Consider the following 21,225-nt stretch of genomic DNA (forward strand, 5'->3'; position numbering starts at 1 on the left):
CATAGCTGGTCATCATCTTAAAAGTTTGTGAAATTCTGTGTTATAATTAGTCATTTACAAATAGGAATGCTAGCATACTCAAAGTGTCATCTCAAATAGTATGTTCTTAGGCCCACCTAAAAAGCAGATTACTAGGAAAATATAATGACACAAATTGTTTTAATTTGTTTTAAAAGCTGTCCTGCTCCAATGTTGTTTTTATGCCCCTGCTGAAGCAGAGGGGGCATTTTTGAAAAATCATGTGATATCATGTGTTTATTTTGTATATATTTCATGTTTCCAAGGAATTTTCAATTTTCCTGATATTCAGCAAATACTGAAACATTTCTGTGTTTATTTTGTAGATATTTCATGTTTCCAAGGATTTTTCAATTTTCCTGATATTCAGCAAATACTGAAACATTTCTGTGTTTATTTTGTAGATATTTCATGTTTCCAAGGATTTTTCAATTTTCCTGATATTCAGCAAATACTGAAACATTTCTGTGTTTATTTTGTAGATATTTCATGTTTCCAAGGATTTTTCAATTTTCCTGATATTCAGCAAATACTGAAACATTTCTGTGTTTATTTTGTAGATATTACATGTTTCCAAGGATTTTTCAATTTTCCTGATATTTAGCAAATACTGAAACATTTCTGTGTTTATTTTGTAGATATTACATGTTTCCAAGGGTTTTTCAATTTTCCTGATATTCAGCAAATACTGAGACATTTCTGTGTTTATCATGTGAATGCTCCTGGACAGGAAGAAGGATCTCTACATCTAAAACCAGAGTAAGTTTGTATTGCCTTGCCATGCATAGGCATGCTGGTATTCTGCATGTGCATTATATAATATATAATGTTGTTGTCAGGAGCTAAAATAACTAAAACAAATAATTCCAGGGTCATTAATGATTAAGGAGTAAACGTTCAAAAGTTAACGGGTAAAGACAAGTAGAAATTTGGTACAAGGGAGATTTTAACATTAAAAAAATATTTGCATGTTATTCAAATGTATTTGGATTGTTAATTTTGATGAGTTGTTTACATACCATTCAGTGGGATAATTTTTAGGCAGCATTAGCATATAACATTATCATATTGTTTAAAATTTTGTTCTTATTTTTCATGAAAAAAAATTGAAGTTGATGATAGTTAAGTCTTTTTCTTCTAATTATGAATGAATAATATAAAAAAGAAGTTTAAAAAAAGTATTCTGGATGTTCTTGAAATATTTCAATGTCATGTATATTAATATGAGTAAATTGTAATAATATATACATGTTCTATGTTTTCATGTGGGTTCATAATTCATATACACAATATATATAAGTAAAAGTTGAATTAATAATAACATATTACTACTTAGTGTAAGCTTGTAGTATTTTCATTTGCATTTTGATCAGTAAATTGTCAGATTGTACATAATTATTAATGATCACGATTTTTTCAGAATGATTTTTTAATGCGCAGTGTCTTTTATTTGTAAAAAATGTACTTAGCGTTCAAATCAAACTGTTTGTAAATTGTTTATATTTTGTAGGTGATCTAAAAAAAACATTATTTAGTATAATGAAGGATGATAATTAATGAAATCTGTTGAATTTATATGGTTTCTTAGAGTTACCTCCCATTGAAAGAGTAATAGGTTAAATTTGTTATCATTTTTTTTCACATTCATACTATATCTCCCCCTTTTTTATTCCATGTTCTTTTCTTCTTGATATAAATTTAGTGATAAGTCTTTAGCATGTAATGATAGAAAAATATCCTTTAAGCCCTCAGTTGAATCTTTTTTTTCCCTAGTAAATCTACTCTTAAAACTATTTATTAAAGGTTGAACAGATTTGATTTGAACAAAAGAATTCAATGTTGATTTGACAAAGCTAAGCTTGTATTCTATATTTTTGTTATGGTTAGGCATGATGCCTTAGGCAATCCTGAGTCACTCGGTAACAGGTATGTTGGCCAGCTTACCGTAGCTATTTGTGTGTGCTTATTAACACAATTTCATAAAGGCTCTTTTATATTGAGTTGATGTATTGATACAAATGATCTTTGGAACTTTTCTGTTCTGATATCTTCATCGGTTGATATTGTTTCAACATTGAAAGAATTTACTCATTTAGTTGTCTGTTAAAAGGCAACTATCTGGGGTTTAAAGCATACAAAAAAAATATTAAAAAAATATGCCTTTACAAAATAAGAAAAATATGTTAACTCATATAAAAGTGCCAGTAGCAATTAGCCCTTTCTCTTTTATTCATACCATTCACCAGCTTTTTTTTCTTCTTTTTTTATGTTTTGCAACTTTTCCATTGCACTTTTTGTCCTTTTTAAGGGAGATAATTTTAGTATTTGTTTTCTTTAGAAAATATTATTTAGCATTCTTTTATGCAACGGAGTTTTGGTTCTTTATGAACTAATCTGAAATTTTTCTTTCAGGAAATTTACTGTTTGTTTTTTTTCTTCATAAGAATCTGTATTAACTTTTTCTCTTTTTTCTCTAAACTTGACCACAGACTGACCACTGTGGTAAACAAGTTTGACTCCTCTAGAAATGACTCCCTCTTTGAGTAAGTTTGATGTTGTTTTTTGTAAGTCTTTTGGTTTAAATTAGTAATGTTACACACAGATTAATTTAGTTTATTTTTACAACACTTTTCTATTTGTAAAAGTTTGATTATTATGATTATAGTTATTATGAACTTGTTGCATAATTGAATTCTTAAGATTTTATTTCAGGAAAATATTTTTATTATCTCCCTTTCTTAATTTCGTTGAGTCATTTTCTTCATTTTGTTTTGAGTTATTTTTTTCATTACTTTTTCTTGAGCTTTTTTAATCATTTTATACAACTTATACAGTTATATATTTTTTTCTCTCTATAACTTTTTTCTTCTACCAAATGCCTTTGCAAATAACTGAAATACATTTTTCCTCCATGCATACTCACATTACATTTTCTTATTTCCTTTTATTTTAATGTTTTCTTCTGTAATCACTTTCTACCTACCTTATTTACATAGATAGTTTTTAGATGTTGTTTTGCCAATTGTACTAGAAAAGTTAAGAATCAAAGCCCCCTTTACGTGTGATCTACATTCATGCAATAACAAGCAGGTACATGTAGTAGGGACATTAAAACAACCATGTATTTAAATTATTTGGAAAAATGTATGCACTTCATATTTAATCAGAGAGAAATGTTAATATGTTTTTATGATGTATGCATTGAACCAAATCCTTGAATCTAGACAGTGAGCTTCATCATGTTTCTTATTGTTAATTGCAACAAGATCAAACATGATTAAGTTTCCTCAAAATTAACTTATCGCACATAACTGGTGCATTGTGAATGTGCTTTACTCTATGATTTTATTGTGACTTCAAAGTTATTTTGAATAATTTCTAAAAACGTTATTTAACTTGCATCATATAAGCAAATAGGACAAGCTAAAAAGAGGAAGTGGGTTTTATGAATCAGTTAAAGCACTCCTTTAATGATTTTATTTTTTCCAAGTTTATTTATTTACAACTGTAGTTGAATACACTTAATTTTATTTGTCATTATAAAACATGACAAAAATCATTGATATATTTGTAATTTAAAAGGTTTCTAAAATCCACTTAAAATATGAATTCCGATTCTTCTATTATATATTTAAGCCAAATTGCATAGACAGATTCTGGAAACCTGCATGGGTCTAGTTCATGTTTTTGTAAAGGGGTGCTTTGCTTCTTTTTTAGTTTCTTCCAAACTTGCCAGTGTGCATGGAAAAAATATAGTTGAATAAGTATTCATCTTAGTCTATATAGATAGTTTTCTGTGCCTACATTCATAGATCTGTATTGGAAAATTTCATTCATTTTAAAACTCTGAAAACAGTTGATACACATGTACATTTAAAGTAAATTTATTTCTATTCATTTTAAAACTTTGAAAAAAGTCAGTACATTTAGATTCCTTTGTCTTTGTGTTTTACGCAAATACTTGTTCCTGAGTTGTCAGCCAATAATGTAAATGACATTTTATAAAACTATTATTATTCTTTTTTTATTTCTATATTGTTTTATTCTGTATAACTTGTTTTAAGTCATTTTCATTGTTTAAAAACTGTAAAAATGTTAAACTTATTTTCCTAAAACAAATGACATAGTGTGATGTGATATCTTTATTTCAGGTTCATATGTAAGTCAAAACTAAAATATTTGTTATAATTATGAGTTCTGAAACATCCAGGAGAAACTGATTACATGCCTTAATGTGTAGATCACATGACCAATACATGTACTTCATTGTGAATAGACTTTAATGTTGCTAATTTAAACTTCATTATTCACTTCTCATTTTAATTTTCTATAAGAATGATTAATAGTAAGACACATTTAAAATTACACAATTTCCAACTATGTTCTTTTGATATAACCTATTTTCAAGCCAATTTGAGGCTGAATTTTATAATTTAACCCATATGCCCAGTTAGATTCTCTTATTGCTAGCTAACTGAAGCAATCATTGAGATTTGTAACAAGTATTCCCTGAAGTGTTATTTTCTAGTAGTTACAAAAATGAATTTGATTAGGATTCTGCTATTAAGAAGACTTTGTTAATTTTGAAATAGATAAAAGATACTCAATTAATCAGCAATTATTTTGATACCTTTGTTTTTAAAAATCTCAGAGTAAATCAGTTAATTCACATGAAGATTAATGGTATTATTTAAGGAGGCTCCTGGGTACAAAAATTTTAGCAAAAAATTAAACCTTTATTTTTTAATTACAAATTTTATTTATTACACTATTAGTTGTTACTTTATAATATGGTACAAAAAACAACCCACAAAAAATATTTGGTTTGGCCCCAGATGACTTTAAAACTTGAAAAAGCTCCAAATTATCTCCCTTTGGTGAGAAAATGCCATTTTTATACGACCGCAAATTTTTAAAAAATTTTCGTCGTATATTGCTATCACGTTGGCGTCGTCGTCGTCGTCCGAATACTTTTAGTTTTCGCACTCTAACTTTAGTAAAAGTGAATATAAATCTATAAAATTTTATCACAAGGTTTATGACCACAAAAGGAAAGTTGGTATTGATTTTGGGAGTTTTGGTCCCAACATTTTAGGAATAAGGGGCCAAAAAGGGCCTAAATAAGCATTTTCTTGGTTTTCGCACTATAACTTTAGTTTAAGTTAATAGAAATCTATGAAATTTTGACACAAGGTTTATGACCACAAAAGAAAGGTTGGGATTGATTTTGGGAGTTTTGGTTTCAATAGTGTAGGAATTAGGGGCCAAAAAAGGGTCCAAATAAGCATTATTCTTGGTTTTCGCACAATAACTTTAGTTTAAGTAAATAGAAAATAATGAAATTTATACACAATGTTTATGACCACATAAGGAAGGTTGGTATTGATTTTGGGAGTTTAGGTCCCAACAGTTTAGGAATAACGGACCAAAAAGGGACCCAAATAAGCATTTTTCTTGGTTTTCGCACCATAACTTTAGTATAAGTAAATAGAAATCTATGAAATTTAAAAACAAGGTTTATGACCATAAAAGGAAGGTTGGTAATGATTTTGGGAGTTTTGGTCCAAACAGTTTAGGAATAAGGGGCCCAAAGAGTCCAAAATTAAACTTTGTTTGATTTCATCAAAATTGAATAATTGGGGTTCTTTGATATGCTGAATCTAACTGTGTATGTAGATTTTTAACTTTTGGTCCGGTTTTCAAATTGGTCTACATTAAGGTCCAAAGGGTCCAAAATTAAACTTCATTTGATTTTGACAAAAAAATTATCGGTTGGGTTCTTTGATATGCTGAATCTAAAAATGTACTTAGATTCTTGATTATCGGCCCAGTTTTCAAGTTGGTCCAAATCGGGGTCCAAAATTAAACTTTGTTTGACTTCATCAAAAATTGAATAAATGGGGTTCTTTGATATGCCAAATCTAACTGTGTATGTAGATTCCTCTTTTTTGGTCTTGTTTTCAAATTGGTCTACATTAAAGTCCAAAGGGTCCAAAATTAAACTTAGTTTGATTTTAACAAAAATTGAAATCTTGGGGTTCTTTGATATGCTGAATCAAAATATGTACTTAGATTTTTGATTCTGGGCCCAGTTTTCAAGTTGGTCCAAATCAGGATCTAAAATTATTATATTAAGTTTTGTGCAATAGCAAGTCTTTTCAATTGCACAGTATTGCGCAATGGCAAGAAATATCTTATTGCAAAATATTGTGAAATAGCAATTTTGTTTTTAATTAGAGTTATCTTTCTTTGTCCAGAATAGTAAGCAAGAAATATCTAATTGTAAGAATTTTTTTTATTTGGAGTTATCTTTCTTTGTCCAGAATCAACTTAAATCTTTGTTCTATATACAATATACAATGTATATTCACTTTTTACTACCAACTGATAAATTAAAATAATCTTTACTATTCAGTGATAACAAGCAGTTTTTTTACATCTTAATATTTTATGATGTATTTAAATGAGTAGTAATTGTTGCAAACTCCATTAGAAAATTTAATTGAGATTAGTTTTGGAATAAGGGAAAGGGGGATGTGATTAAAAAAATTGGGTTCAATTTTCTCATTTGAAATTTCATAAATAAAAAGAAAATTTCTTCAAACATTTTTTTGAGAGGAATAATATTCAACAGCATAGTGAATTGCTCTAAAAGAAAACAAAAATTTTAATTTCATTAGAACGCATTCATTCTGTGTCAGAAACCTATGCTGTGTCAACTATTTAATCACAATCCAAATTTAGAGCTGAATCCAGCTTGAATGTTGTGTCCATACTTGCCCCAACCGTTCAGGGTTCAACCTCTGCGGTCGTATAAAGCTACGCCCTGCGGAGCATCTGGTTTGGCCTTAAATTTGAAATATCTTTTTTAACTCATCGGTGACCTATATTTTTTATTATTGTTTTCAAATAAGCTGTACATAAACTAAATTATTGTAAAATTTAAGCGATTTCTTATATTAGGTTATTTTTTTATTTCGATATTTCCTCTTTTTCTCCTATTAGTTCAACAGAAAAAAAGGACATTAACAAAAATGTATGCTTTTTCCAGAGGCAGATTTTAGCTTAAATGGACGGTGACCCCATTTTTTTATTTCATTTTTCTTTTAAGTATATGATAAAGTTCATTTATGAAAAAATATAGCAAAATCCTATACATGTATTAGAAAAAAAAAATCATTTATACCCAGGAGCCCCCTTAAGAAAAAAATTTGTTCATGTAGTATCTTTTTAAAATGATGGATTTACTGTTGATGTGGTATAATTGCCAATAAGACTGCTCCCCACCAAAGACAAAATGATGTAGAGGTTATCAACTATAGGATCTAGCACATGTCGTTTAGATTTGATGTTCTTCTTTTAGTTCAAGATTTTTGTACAAAACTACATTAATATTTGTTTTCAATTAATCAATTATACAAGTTTGTTTATTTTTTAAGTCATAAACTTAATATTTATAATGAATACATGATTTTATTTTTAACAGATTTGTCTACCCTTCTATGGAGCACCTGGCAGAAGGCATACAACATATTGTTGATCATTACAGGTAAGGTATAATTTCAAATAAAAACAAACTTGATTCTAAGTGCTCTTCTCCTTGACTGTACTTGCGACTTAGAACTTTCACTGTGAATGTTTGAGGTTGTAATCCCTACCCTGGTCAAACCAAAGAGTTGAAAATAGGTATCTGCTCCTTCTCTGCTATGAAGCAGCATCTACAGTCTAAGGTCAAAACTGTTTCACCTATTGTTTGTTACTTCGGGCCTCTATTTGACTTGACATAAACTTTTTCATACATTTCAAACGTTTTGTTTCATCAACTGTAAATCTATTATGTGCATTCCCACTACAACATTGAATGATGATAGACAGTCGGAAGGGGACGATAAATGGCTGACCCGTGTTAAGAGAGAGCCATATCTCTTGCACATTAAAGACACCCTTGTAGATTTCGAAAACGAGCAGGCTTATGCCACTACAAGGCAGCACTTGCAACCGCAAAGTGGAAAGGGATTTATATAAGTTGCAAAACTTGTTTCCGAATCCACTATGAGTAAATACATTCAAACTACCACATTGAAACTATAGACAACAGCAAAAGAAGACAAGACACTGGGTTCCGCTGAACCCTTACAAATTTTTGTATTTGGTAAGTGCCTGTCTGATTGACAATTATATTGTGACTCCTTATTATGATTTATTTATTTCCATATTAAGATACATGTTTTTGTAATGTCTATACTTATTTCAGTATCAAGAGGTTTATTGGGTTTGGAGTTGGGGCAGGAGCTTACATTCTTTCAGAATATGCTGTAAGTAGTAAACTAATTTCAGATAAATAAATAACCTTTAAAATGTTTTTAAGTGTCTAGAAATACGGATATTATAATAGCATTATGTAATAACAAGAAAAACTTTTTATGGTGATAAAAAAGAGAGAATGAAAAGTGATCAATCTATAGTATTTTATTACCAAAGATAAACAAATGATTTTTATGAAACCTTTTTATACCCCCGCTTTAAAAAAGGGGGGTATACTATTTTACCTCTGTCTGTCCTTCAGTCAGTCTGTCCGTCCCATTAATATTTTTCGTCGCATTTTTCTCAGGAACTACAATACAAGGATTTCTGAAATTTGGTTTCAGGGTTTATCTAAGTCAGCTATACCGTGTGATGCGTTTTCAGATTGATCAATTGACAACTTCCTGTTTACCGAACACTTGTATGATTTTACACATGATAGCCAAGTTGAAAATTTTCGTCACATTTTTCTCAGGAACTACAATACAAGGATTTCTGAAATTTGGTTTCAGGATTTATTTAAGTCAGCTATACCGTGTGATGCGTTTTCAGATTCATCACTCAACAACTTACTGTTTACCGAACACTTGCATATTTTTACACTATTTATATTATCCACTTGCGGCTGGGGTATCATCAGTGAGCAGTAGCTCGCAGTTTCACTTGTTTTTCTTAAGTTTACAATTTACTAGTTGACTCAGTCCACTTCACCCCCCCCCCCACAACAAAAAAAATATTTTTAATGTTTTAACTAGTTGATGAAGTGTCATGTTCTAAATTATTATTTTTTTTTAGCTTGAACATCCAGAAAATGTAGATTCATTGGTATTGATTAACAGTACAGTTGGTAAAGCAGGATGGATAGAGTGGGGATACCAGAAGTTAAATTCCTGGTATCTGTGGAGTGGTCAGATGACCAATTTTACTGAAGATTACCTGCTGTGGCACTGGTTTGGATATGTGAGTATCAGCTTGCATATTTACATATTCTTAAAACATTTAAAGCACAGTAAACATCAGTCATGACCATATTAAAATTTTGGTGGCTATTTATAACTAAAATGATTTTTTTTTTGGGGTAAAGACTGCATGAAATGCAATCAAATCCCTATGTTACTGACATGATATCTAAATCTTCCAAGACTTATCGCTACCTTTTTGATACACAAAATATAGTGCATTGATCATAAAATTCTTTACATTCTATCTATGAACATTTACACAAATTTATCAATGTAAATATATGTGGATAGATATTCAAGTCACAAATCGATGTTACACTTGTAAAGAAAATTACATAACTTTTGCAAGGTACAGGATTCTTATAATTTTTCTATAAATATAAATGAATTCATTGTTAAAGTCATCTTTAAAAATTGGAGTTATCTCCCATTGTCCAGAATATGAGTTTAATCAACTACAATCGATGCTTTATTGACAATCCAATATTTAATTTAACTTCTATCTAAAAAAAAAAATTTATGCATTTTGTTCGTTCTTCTGTAATCCCCTCAGTTATGTCCCTTTATAACGTTTTGGAGCAGGGGTATCATCTGTCTCCAATGGACACATTCTCTTTGAATTTTTTTTACAATACAGACGAAAAAAATGATGTTTTGATATTCACTACAATTCTGTAGAAAGTTTCTTGAAATGCCCAAATTTCTAATTATTGAATATTTTTATTTTACAGAAGACAAAATATGAAAACCAAGACTTAGTCCATGTTTTCAGAGAATATGTCAAATCCATCAATCCACAGAATCTCTCATTGTTCATTGAATCATACCTCAAGTAAGTTGTTCATTTTAAGTTATTCTAAATCAGGTGCTAGGTTTAAAGAAGAGAAAAAAATGCATATTGTGTATAAATTGATCTTCTTTAATTTAGACACTTTAAATTTAGGGCTGTAACACTATTACATTTTGAGGGTTGTAAGGCGGTTTTATTTCAGATTGCATTATAAAATAATGCAAAAATATAGAAACAAATATATACTGCATTGAAGACCTGTTGGTGGCCTTCTGCTGTTGTCTACTCTATGGTCGGGTTGTTGTCTCTTTGACACATACCCCATTTCCATTCTCAATTTTTTTTACTGTTAACATCAGTTTATTCACTAGATCACTTTTAAGATAAAATATATTTATATACCTGGTACATATATATTTTATTTATTTTTAGACGTAGGGATCTTGGAATTGTTAGAGAACTTGATCCCATCAAAAGGCCACATGCCAGGACTATCAAGTAAGTTATTTATGGAGGGCAAATACTGTCAGCTTTAAACCCAGAAAATATTTTAGAAATTTTATGAAAGTGTGCAATATGTTCGGTCAAACAATCTCTAAAAAGTTGAAGGTACTTGACAATCAAAAAATAATTACTAGTTGCTTGTTTTGAAATATAAATGGCGGTTAAAAAGAAACAAAAAGTCTACTGAATATCCAGAATAAAATAAAATTAACGGTACCAATTTTCTTGCACCAGATGCGCATTTCGACAATACATGTCTCTACAGTGATGCTTGTGGCCAAAATATTTGAAAATTCAAAGCTTATATAGAAGATGAAGAGCTATAATCCAAAATGTCCAAAAAGTATAGCCAAATCCGTGAAAGGAATCAGAGCTTTGCATGAGGGAGATACATTCCTTAATTTATAATAATTTATAATATTTTGTAATTAAACAAGTAAGTGTTAAATTTAACGAGGATTTTCAAAAGTCGCTAATTCTACTGATAGATAATATAATATTTAACATTGAAGTATATAAAATTTCATTTATAATGCTTATCAGTTATGCTGGTCCGAGACCACCATTGTCGTCTCTTGATTTTCATTGTTCACAAATATAGTCCCTAGTGTTGACAGTGGGTTACTTGCCATTTATTTTTTATACCCCTTCCAAATTTATTTCTCCTAGTTTAATGCCTCAAATTGCAAGAAGGGGGATAAAACTACACTGTAAAAATATTTGTGTCCAGAATTTTAAAGGAAAGTAGTGATTTGGTCCAGCTGAAAAAGGTTGAAAATGAGCACTTCCGAAGCTGTCAAAGGATTTCAAGACGCCCTAAACATAAAATTGTCCATATTTTGAGTTAGAGACGATGAAGTTTTCTATAATTTTGTTATAATTTGTCCCAAAAGTAGTACAACACACTGTTAAAGTTTCTTTAAGAAAGCGCAGGTAGGATTTTTTTAATTTTCATTTATGTTCTAAAAGAAATGCACTACGAATTAATTGTGTTCTCGGACCTGCTCTGATTTTTCTTTTATCTTTATATAATTTGATTTTGAACGTACAATGTCTTCTGATAGGCTGACAGTGTTTTGTCAATCAGCTTATAGACATGAACATTTTTTAAGATTTACTCCGGTTTATAACATGTATAATCGAATTTTGAATTAAATTATAAGGAATGACTGTTATGTTTGTTCTGTCTATTATATAAAATAACCCGCTACACATGTAAAAAAAGTCTGGGTATGAAAAAGAAAGTAAGGACCTTCCTCCTTTGTATTGTAAATATATTAACTTTATATTAACCACCTCCAACCTATATTTGTTTGTAGATGTAGAAGTATTTTACTTGTTGGAGATGATTCACCACACATTGACCAAGTCACTGATATGAATGGAAGAATGGATCCACAGGAGACAGATTTTATGAAAGTAAGTTTGTCTTGTCAAATTTTTGATCAAAATAGTGATAAGAAAAAAAAAATTCTGTGCTGTAAAAAATTTATCAAAGGTACCAGGATTATAATTCAGTACGCCAGATGGGTGTTTCGTCTACAAAAGACTCATCAGTGACACTCATAACAAATCAGTCAATTTGGAAATTATTGTGTGCATTTATTAATGTGATTTTATAAGAATCGACAAAATAGCCAGTTAAATTATTGCAAATTTGAAAAATGTCTATATACAAATTTATGTTCAAGTTATCAAAATGCAGGTTTTTATTAATGTGATACCCACCCATTTGCATTAATAAAAACCTCTCAATAATTTCTTAATTTACAGTATTTAATAAACTTTCTAAAGATTATCATGATTATTATCCCTTTAAGACACTTCTGTATTTTATAAACTTTTTATTGTTTTTACCTCAATATCATAAAAAGTCTATCTTTGACATTTTAGATCGCGGATTGTGGAGGTATGCCATTAGAAGAACAGCCAGGGAAAGTGTGTGAAGCTTTCAGATTATTCTTACAAGGCATGGGATATGGTTAGTACTTAGATGCAATACTACTCTATGTAAAGTGAATGAGAATAAATATATACAGAAATAATTGCAATGCTTTTATGTGGGGAATTTAAAATTTGTATGGAAAGCAGTATATTCTAGTGTAGTTAAAGAATGGGGTGGACTAGAAATATGGCAAATGATAAGGAAATTGCAGGGTCATTTTATATATTTATGATGTACTAGAGTCCAATATGTGAGGATATGTGTCATTATAATACTTTTTTGAGCTTTTCTCATCACTTGGCGTCCGGCGTCGTCCGGCGTCCGGCGTCTGGCGTCGTTAACTTTTACAAAAATCTTCTCCTCTGAAACTGCTGGGCCAAATTAAACCAAACTTGGCCACAATCATCATTGGGGTATCTAGTTTAAAAATTGTGTCCGGTGACCCGCCCAACCAACCAAGATGGCTGCCATGGCTAAAAATAGAAAATAGGGGTAAAATGCAGTTGTTGGCTTATAACTCAAAAACCAAAGCATTTAGAGCAAATCTGACATGGGGTAAAATTGTTAATCAGGTCAAGATCTATCTGCCCTGAAATTTTCAGATGAATCGGACAATCTATTGCTGGGTTGCTGCCCCTGAATTAGTAATTTTAAGGAAATTTTGCTGTTTTTTGGTTATTATCTTAAATATTATTATAGATAGAGATAAACTGTAAACAGCAATAATGTTTAGCAAAGTAAGATTTACAAATAAGTCAACATGACCAAAATGGTCAGTTGACCCGTTTAGGAGTTATTACCCTTTATAGTCAATTTTTTACCATTTTTCGTAAATCTTAGTTATGTTTTACAAAAATCTTCTCTTCTGAAACTGCTGGGTTAAATTAAACCAAACTTGGCCACAATCATCATTGGGGTATCTAGTTTAAAAATTGTGTCCGGTGACCCACCCAACCAACCAAGATGGCCGCCATGGCTAAAAATAGAACATAGGGGTAAAATGCAGTTTTTGGCTTATAACTCAAAAACCAAAGCATTTAGAGCAAATCTTACAGGTGTTAAATTGTTCATCAGGTAAAGATCTATCTGCCCTGAAATTTTCAGATGAATCGGACAGCCCATTGTTGGGTTGCTGCCCCTGAATTAGTAATTTTAAGGAAATTTTGCTGTTTTTGGTTATTATCTTGAATATTATTATAGATAGAGATAAACTGTAAACAGCAATAATGTTCAGCAAAGTAAGATTTACAAATAAGTCACATGACCGAAATGGTCAGTTGACCCATTTAGGAGTTATTGCCCTTTATAGTCAATTTTTAACCATTTTTCGTAAATGTTAGTAATGTTTTACAAAAATCTTCTCCTCTGAAACTACTGGGCCAAGTTAATTATAGATAGAGATAATTGTAAGCAACTAGAATGTTCAGTAAATTAAGATGTACAAACACATCACCATCACCAAAACACAATTTTGTCATGAATCAATCTGCGTCCTTTGTTTAATATTCACATAGACCAAGGTGAGCGACACAGGCTCTTTAGAGCCTCTAGTTTTAAATTAAAAGAAAACCAATTAGGTTTGTAATGGTATGTCATGTTCTCAGGCTTAATAAATTCATGAAATTAATAGATATGGGGAATGTGTCAAAAAAGACAACAACCTGACATAAAAAACGGTTTATCTTTTGGATGTGATCTTTTAACATGAAAAGACTTTGGAGATTTAAAGCTTACTATGGCATAAATAGAACATGCAGGGATGTCATTAGAAGCGGGCAACCGGCGAAATGTGCCGGTTATTTCTGCTTTGGCGCCGGCTACTTCAAAATTATCAAAAATAATATTTTCAAAAATTTTCAATTTTTTCCTAGTTGATGAAACATTGATCATGAATTGATCATGATGGCAATTTAGACATAAACAATTCATTTTCTAAAGAACAAAGATTTAAGCATTGACTTTACAGTGTGAGGCAGATTATTTAATTAAAAGACAACTTTTTATCACTTCTGCAAGTTTCAGTACTTGTTTACAAGAGAAGCGTACATCGATCTAAGTTTCGGCGGCAAAATAAGTATGTTGCTTCATTTGAACGTGATGAAAATTGCCTCTGGTTAATGTGTAATCCATTTATTGCATTAAAAATGTCCTATTCAGTTCCAAATAGCTTGTCAAACATCGTTTATTTTTGTAAATTTTCCCGGGACTTCATCAGCCATTAATGTGTAAATAGAGATCGGAAATGGACCAGCTATGACCAGAATCCGTATTTTTACAATAAAAACTACGGCCCATATCTAAGACCCTCAAATGGAACAGCTGAAAGAAGAAAATTTATCCCAAATGGAAAGATTACGCATTCCACACAATTTTACAGACTTTTTTGTTAGATTTTTCAAAAGCACTGAACTTCATAAACATGATAAACAAGACAGTTTTTTTCTTAATGAATTCTTATTGAATTGTAATTTTTATATTATAATTTCTTTCCCTTTCTCAGTGTCATTAAAAAAATCTTTTTAGTGCTAGATATCTAGTAGTTTCTAACTAGAACCTTAACTTAAATAACTTGGAATTTGGACTGTTACTTTAATTGTTTACTCAGATATGAATTGAACAATATAAAAAGAACATTTTTCACATATAACCCTTTGTACTATACATATAGGTAGCAAAGAACAAACATTGCAGCACAAAGTTCGAAGGAAAACTTCTCTTTCAAATCTCACCACTCCTCCCTATCAGTTCCAGAAAGAGAAGTCACGTCTCCCTATGATTATAAAGTAGTGTAAGCCTTGCATTTTCATTCAAGGATGTACTTTGACCAGGTTCTGGAATTTCTGTCAGATGTTTGATCTTCGTTGTTTTCCCCTATGATACACTACAGGGTAAAATATGTCGACCCATGACCATGATGACCCCATTTTCCTTATTTAAATATGAGACTTCAATTAATAACTCATAAAAAGTCGTTTTAAAACCAAAATTTAAGCAGATCTGAGATTTCTTTCTTTTCTTTTGTTTGCTTCTTAACTAATGCTCTTCTCACTTATGGTATCAATTTTAAATTCTAGATTATTCTTATTTAACCAAAGTGCATTTTTTTTTGGCCTGAAACAGTCCATTGAATTAATCATTTGATTTATTGTGATAAGTATTTGAAATTATTAATACTGAAAAATGTTTTCTATTGGTTAGAACTATTTGAATAATTGCATGTCTACCATGTCTACAGTTAAAATAAAAATATTTTCAACTAATAAAATCAAATTAAATCTTTTCCTGAATTATCACCATGTCTTAAAGAGTAATGCCTTCATCATTTTCCTCAAAGATCTGCAAACAACTTCAGCTTTTATTTAATTGATTTGATTAATTAACAAAATCTTTTTGTAATATTTATATCTATATCTTATTATATCCATATGACTTAATTGATTTATCAAGTATTCCTTTATTTTTAAAATGTGTATCGAATACTGTAGTATGTAATTTCACATGTTTCATCATCAAAAATAAAATAATTACAAAAAAAAACTTCAGTAACTTGTTAGCTGAAAGTCTTGATGATATTTATGTGATCAACTTTATAGAAAATATGACCATCTTGCTGCTCATTTACCTAATCATCATTATAAAAATTGTGTTGCAAAGAACAAAATTAGAGTCCAGGTTTTTGCACCATTTTTAAAAAATTTCTGTGGCCCTTGTTGCGTCGAACCGTAGCCGTCCCACATTGTTGCCTGCTACTTTTATAATTTAGCCTGCTACTACAAATCTTATTGACATCCCTGACATGTATTGCTTGATGGAAGAAACTTGTTATGCAGCTGAGTGTAAATTGGTACAGATGTTTTTACAAATGGTAAAATGTGTTTGATTCCATTATATGTTAAGTTCCCATGTGCAAAAGTGCGTAAGTAAAATTCTTAAATGAAATCTAAACATGTACTCAGAAGGGTTGCAAAAAATTGCATGGCATTTTGCTTGTGAAATTAGAAATGAAAGTTACATTTATTGACACAAGCTTCTGTATTTTACATTTGCTTTTACCATGTTAATAAGCCTGATCTATATTTATTGCACTTGTCCTTTCAGTTATTGACGTCACATTATCATTTATTGAAAGTGAGAAATAATTTGCACTAATTAGGAATCATTATTTTGTAAACAACAATAGGTGTGTTGTGTCATTGTTCAATTTTCACAGCTTCTAAAAATATTCATTTATCAATTCTATTAATTAATCACACATATTTCTGGTTTGTTTGTAAATAATCATTTTACAACATTTATATTGCTAATTATTTCATAAATGTGAATCAGTGTCAAATATACTGAATTTGTTACGTTTTTGATAACTATTGTCACACATGTGTATAATTATTTGTTATTGATCAAAATAATGTAGCTAGTAACCTTTGAAAGGAAATTACTTTTGTAGAGAATTAAAGTGAAAATACAAATTTGTCTTTAAAAAAAATTGTTCTTTTCTTTGAAATACATAAATTATAATCTTAAATTTAAGGCCTAGACAATCATGACAATCCTTTCTTGGTAATTTATTTCTTCTGCTATACACCTATTAAGTAATTAATTTAATTTGATTTCAGTGCCAACATTAAGAGCCCCACAGAATCCTGCTCAGCAAACACGCCATAGTCCACACAGAAAAGATGTTGATTTCAGCAAAATTCAACCTGTTTGTTAATAGATTGTTTTAACATGTGCTTGACACTTGAATATTGTGAGCTGTAAACAAAATAATAGTAGACGCATATTTTACAAACATTGTTTATTGAATAAGTTGCATATGATGCTAATCATTTACTTACAGATTAATGTTGCTTCTTATTAATGTGTTTACCATTATTTATTAATGCATAAATTCACAAACGAAGTTGTAGGAATTGACGATTATCCATCCTTAACGTTATAAGTGATATATTGGGGTTAATTGTAATATTTCAATAAAATATTACCTTCACATTATAATTGGTATAATTATCAATTTGAATACTGTAAAAGGTGAGTTTTGGCATTGAAACTTTGATTTATCAAACATATAATTGTAAGAATTTCAAAAAGTTCAATGAATCACAATTTTCTGGGAAATTATAATTTTAAAAGGGTTTTCTTAATGAATTTATTGTTTGTCTTCAATAGGTGTTCCAATGCATCAACAAGTTAAAATTTGTAATTTGAAGTGTTGAAAATTGATAAAAAAAAGATCTATTAAAAATGTGAAGTCCTGATTGGCTGTCTCTTATAAACTGGTGTATATAGAAAATCTGTGTTAATGGCTATATATTCCATTAAAATGTATGTGGGAGGTTAGGAAGGAATTATCAAAATATCCCTACAACAAAGAACATTTTTTGGATAGTTTTGCATAACGGTAATAGACACATACTGAAACTGAAAAAATACCCATACCCCACATTCAATAATTATACTTCCCTTCCTACTCTCCAACATTCAATAATTATACTTCACTTTCTACCCTCCCACATTAAATGGAATAGCCCTTATTGACAGACATCCCCCAGGGAAGTGAGTGCAATGTACCATACATAAACATGATAATTATTGGATTGTTGTTGTATATACTTCATTTTTATATTGTTGAATATTTACGTAAAAATTGTTGAAATTCTGTAAATTTATAATTATATATATTTGTTTCTGTATATATATTTTTTGTTGTATTATTTTTACTGAGTATATTTATACTATGTTATGTGATAACAGACCCATCCTTAAGTGTGGTGTGTTATACGATTGAAACTGTAAGGTGATAAAACTACTGCTTACAATTCAAATGTTTGCAGATTAAGTTGGAACTTTTTTAAATAGTTTTTTTTTGTGTGACTAAAAAGTGTTCACTTAAAATCTTAGATAAATGCTATTTGAACATGTAAATGAATAAAGATGAGCAAATGCTTATTTTCTCTCTTTCTATGTAAGATTTTCCATGTGTAAGAATTTCTGTGTTACTACTGAAAACTGTTAGAGTCAAGTACATGTATTTGTCTGTGTTGTCAGCAAAAGAGATTAAACTACATTTTCTTTATAATTGAAGTATGAGCAGATTATCTATTCATAGGTTTTATAGAGTTCAATATAGACACAGAGAAATAGCAGTGTTTTGGAACATATTGTATGTTATAACAATTTTGTTTAAATTGTAAATATGAAACAAGTTTTTCTGTATTCACAAGATCCATAAAAAGACAAGACAGAAAAAAATACCGCAAGTAATCTTTCAAATTGACTATGACAATGTTCCTCAACCCTGACAAGGCTCCCTCAAAAAAATATTGTATATATATGGTAGACTAGGGTCGTCAGTGTCCAGTACTTCATTTGAGCATTGTGTTAGGTTAGGTATTGCCTATAGTATTCAAGGCTTATCAAATATTATTCACTGGATAAAATTTTATACAACTGAACCAAGCTGTTTAAATATTTGTAAGTACTTGCACATTTATTGGCTTTTTACTTTTATGTGTTCAAGTTTCCATGGGAATTTTTTTATTAACTATACATTGCTCAAATTTTGTCAACTGACTTTACCTTTAACGAATCTCAAAATCATTTTATTACAAGGAGAAAATAATGGCATAATCAGTGAGGTGTTTATAGTAAAACATAAGGGAAACTGCCTCATAGATAAATTTGTGTTGTGTTTATTGTGATATTATTAGTTCATATCAAGTCAAGCATATTTTTTTTGTAATTTCCAAGAGTTGCTGTGTTTTATTTGTGAGCATTTATCTGTAGATGTTACCCTATGCACACATTACTTTGTACATATATATTGACCAAACCATGTGTAAATTTATTTGTAATTAGATATTTAAGCTTTGTAATGTTTATTTATGAATCATTCCACAGAAATTTTTCACAGAAATCAGCAATTAAATAATTAGAGAAAGTATATGTTCTTTTTATTATACACCCAGCTTTCTGAATCATGTGTAGTATAATGGTGGAAAGTCTTGTCTTTTCCTCTTTCTTTTCACAACTGCTCTTCAGTCCAGTAGTCAGCAATTCTGTGTTCAAATGAATTATCAATGGTGTTTACACATTTTTTCCTTTAAAAATGTCCTGTACGAAGTCAGGAATATGGCCATTGTTATATTATAGTTCGTTTCTGTGTGTGTTACATTTTAACGTTGTGGTTCCGTTGTGTCGTTTGTTTTCTCTTAATTTTGAGTGTAAATTCACATTACTATAAGACGTGTCACTGTACCTATCTACCCATATGACAGTTCTTGTCCATTCGTTTTTGATGCGTTTTGTTATTTGATTTTGCCATGTGATTATGGACTTTCCTATTATTGATTTTCCTCTGAGTTCAGTATTTTTGTGATTTTACTTTTTTTCCCAAATTCATGTATTTGGTTTTGATGTTATTTTGTTATTCTCATCGGATTTTGTCTAATGCTTAGTCCGTTTCTGTTTGTGTTACACTTTAATGTTGAGTCATTGTTCTCCTCTTATATTTAATGCGTTTCCCTCAGTTTTAGTTTGTTACACAGATTTTGATTTTTGTCCATGGATTTATGAGTTTTGAACAGCGGTATACTACTGTTGCCTTTATTTATCCATTAACAAACGCTTTCACAGTAGACTTTTCTCAATTATTGGTGACTGTACTTGGGGAAAACTTTATCTTAAACTAGATAAAGCTTCACAAATGAAACCAAACTTGATGGGAATTTTCCTTTAAAGATCAACATGTTGAAGTTGTTTAAAAGATTTTTTTTTTTAAATGTTTGAATTAGCTTTTTCAGCGATATAACATTTAAATGGAGTAGCAGTTTTAAGTAATCAATTATTCAATCAAGCCTTTGGAAGAATTTAATCGGAACATATAGTTTGCATTTCATTTCAAGAGCAGATGAAGTAGAATAGTAGCAAACCATATTGAAAAGTAATTTATAAGTTACTTACCAAGTTTTGATAATTCAGCCCTGATGACAAGTCAAGGTATATATCTCTTCACAGATGGGATCCAAAGATATTTTTTCTCAAGAACCAATAATCTAATTGAAAAGAAACTTGACAGTTAAGTTCTTCTGAAGGTCTGTGTGTCAGTCTGGCAAATAATTTTTTCACACTTTTTTTCTTCATGCATGAAGATATTGATCTGCTATTTGATGTATTGTTTTATCATGACAAGTTACTGATCAAGATCGAGTTTTTTTCCAGTCTGATGATTTTGTGCAGAGTTTTGGTCCTTAGTGTTTATTCACTTAAATAATCAGTTTTGACATTTTTTCCGTCATGCTTGAAGATATTGTCTTGATATTTGTTATATAGTTTACACCATGACAAGTCATAGATCAGGTTAGAATCTGGTTTCAGTACAATGATTTTTTTACCAGAAGTGGACTGTGTATTGCCATGCAATACCCACAGGATGATTGTTGATTTCAATATGCATGATTACACTTTTATTCTGATGAAAAGCATATATTTGGTATTTGCAAAACTACTTACTTGTAGGCGATTAAGAATCATAGAAACAATGGTTTAGTTATGAACACGCACCTTTCAATAATCCAAATGGGTTTTGAATATGGCTGTTCTATGAAATATCCTTTCTAGAATTTCGATTTTTATCACGTTGGCGTCGTCGTCTGTGTCGTCGTCGTCCGAATACTTTTAGTTTTCGCACTCTAACTTTAGTAAAA

General features: G+C 30.0%; 1 protein-coding gene across 4 annotated transcripts in view; it reads left to right on the forward strand.

Annotated features, from left to right (window-relative positions):
• LOC134721732 (protein NDRG3-like) overlaps positions 1-19,463 on the forward strand; it is a 32,003-nt gene extending 12,540 nt beyond the window's left edge. For 2 of the 4 annotated variants that reach the window (XM_063584914.1, XM_063584915.1), the window contains exons 4-13: positions 657-777; positions 1,906-1,944; positions 7,505-7,567; positions 8,273-8,333; positions 9,118-9,282; positions 10,016-10,116; positions 10,507-10,572; positions 11,898-11,997; positions 12,472-12,559; positions 17,137-19,463. In XM_063584914.1, the coding sequence (XP_063440984.1) occupies positions 657-777; positions 1,906-1,944; positions 7,505-7,567; positions 8,273-8,333; positions 9,118-9,282; positions 10,016-10,116; positions 10,507-10,572; positions 11,898-11,997; positions 12,472-12,559; positions 17,137-17,234 (902 nt within the window). In that variant the 3' untranslated portion in view covers positions 17,235-19,463. Of the gene's footprint in view, positions 1-656; positions 778-1,905; positions 1,945-7,504; positions 7,568-8,272; positions 8,334-9,117; positions 9,283-10,015; positions 10,117-10,506; positions 10,573-11,897; positions 11,998-12,471; positions 12,560-16,420; positions 16,440-17,136 lie in introns of all 4 variants that reach the window. The other 2 variants (XM_063584916.1, XM_063584918.1) reach the window with 2 other exon arrangements.
• Positions 19,464-21,225: the final 1,762 nt, after the last annotated feature.

The sequence above is a fragment of the Mytilus trossulus genome, chromosome 6 (genome assembly GCF_036588685.1).
Source record: "Mytilus trossulus isolate FHL-02 chromosome 6, PNRI_Mtr1.1.1.hap1, whole genome shotgun sequence".
NCBI lineage: Eukaryota > Metazoa > Mollusca > Bivalvia > Mytilida > Mytilidae > Mytilus > Mytilus trossulus.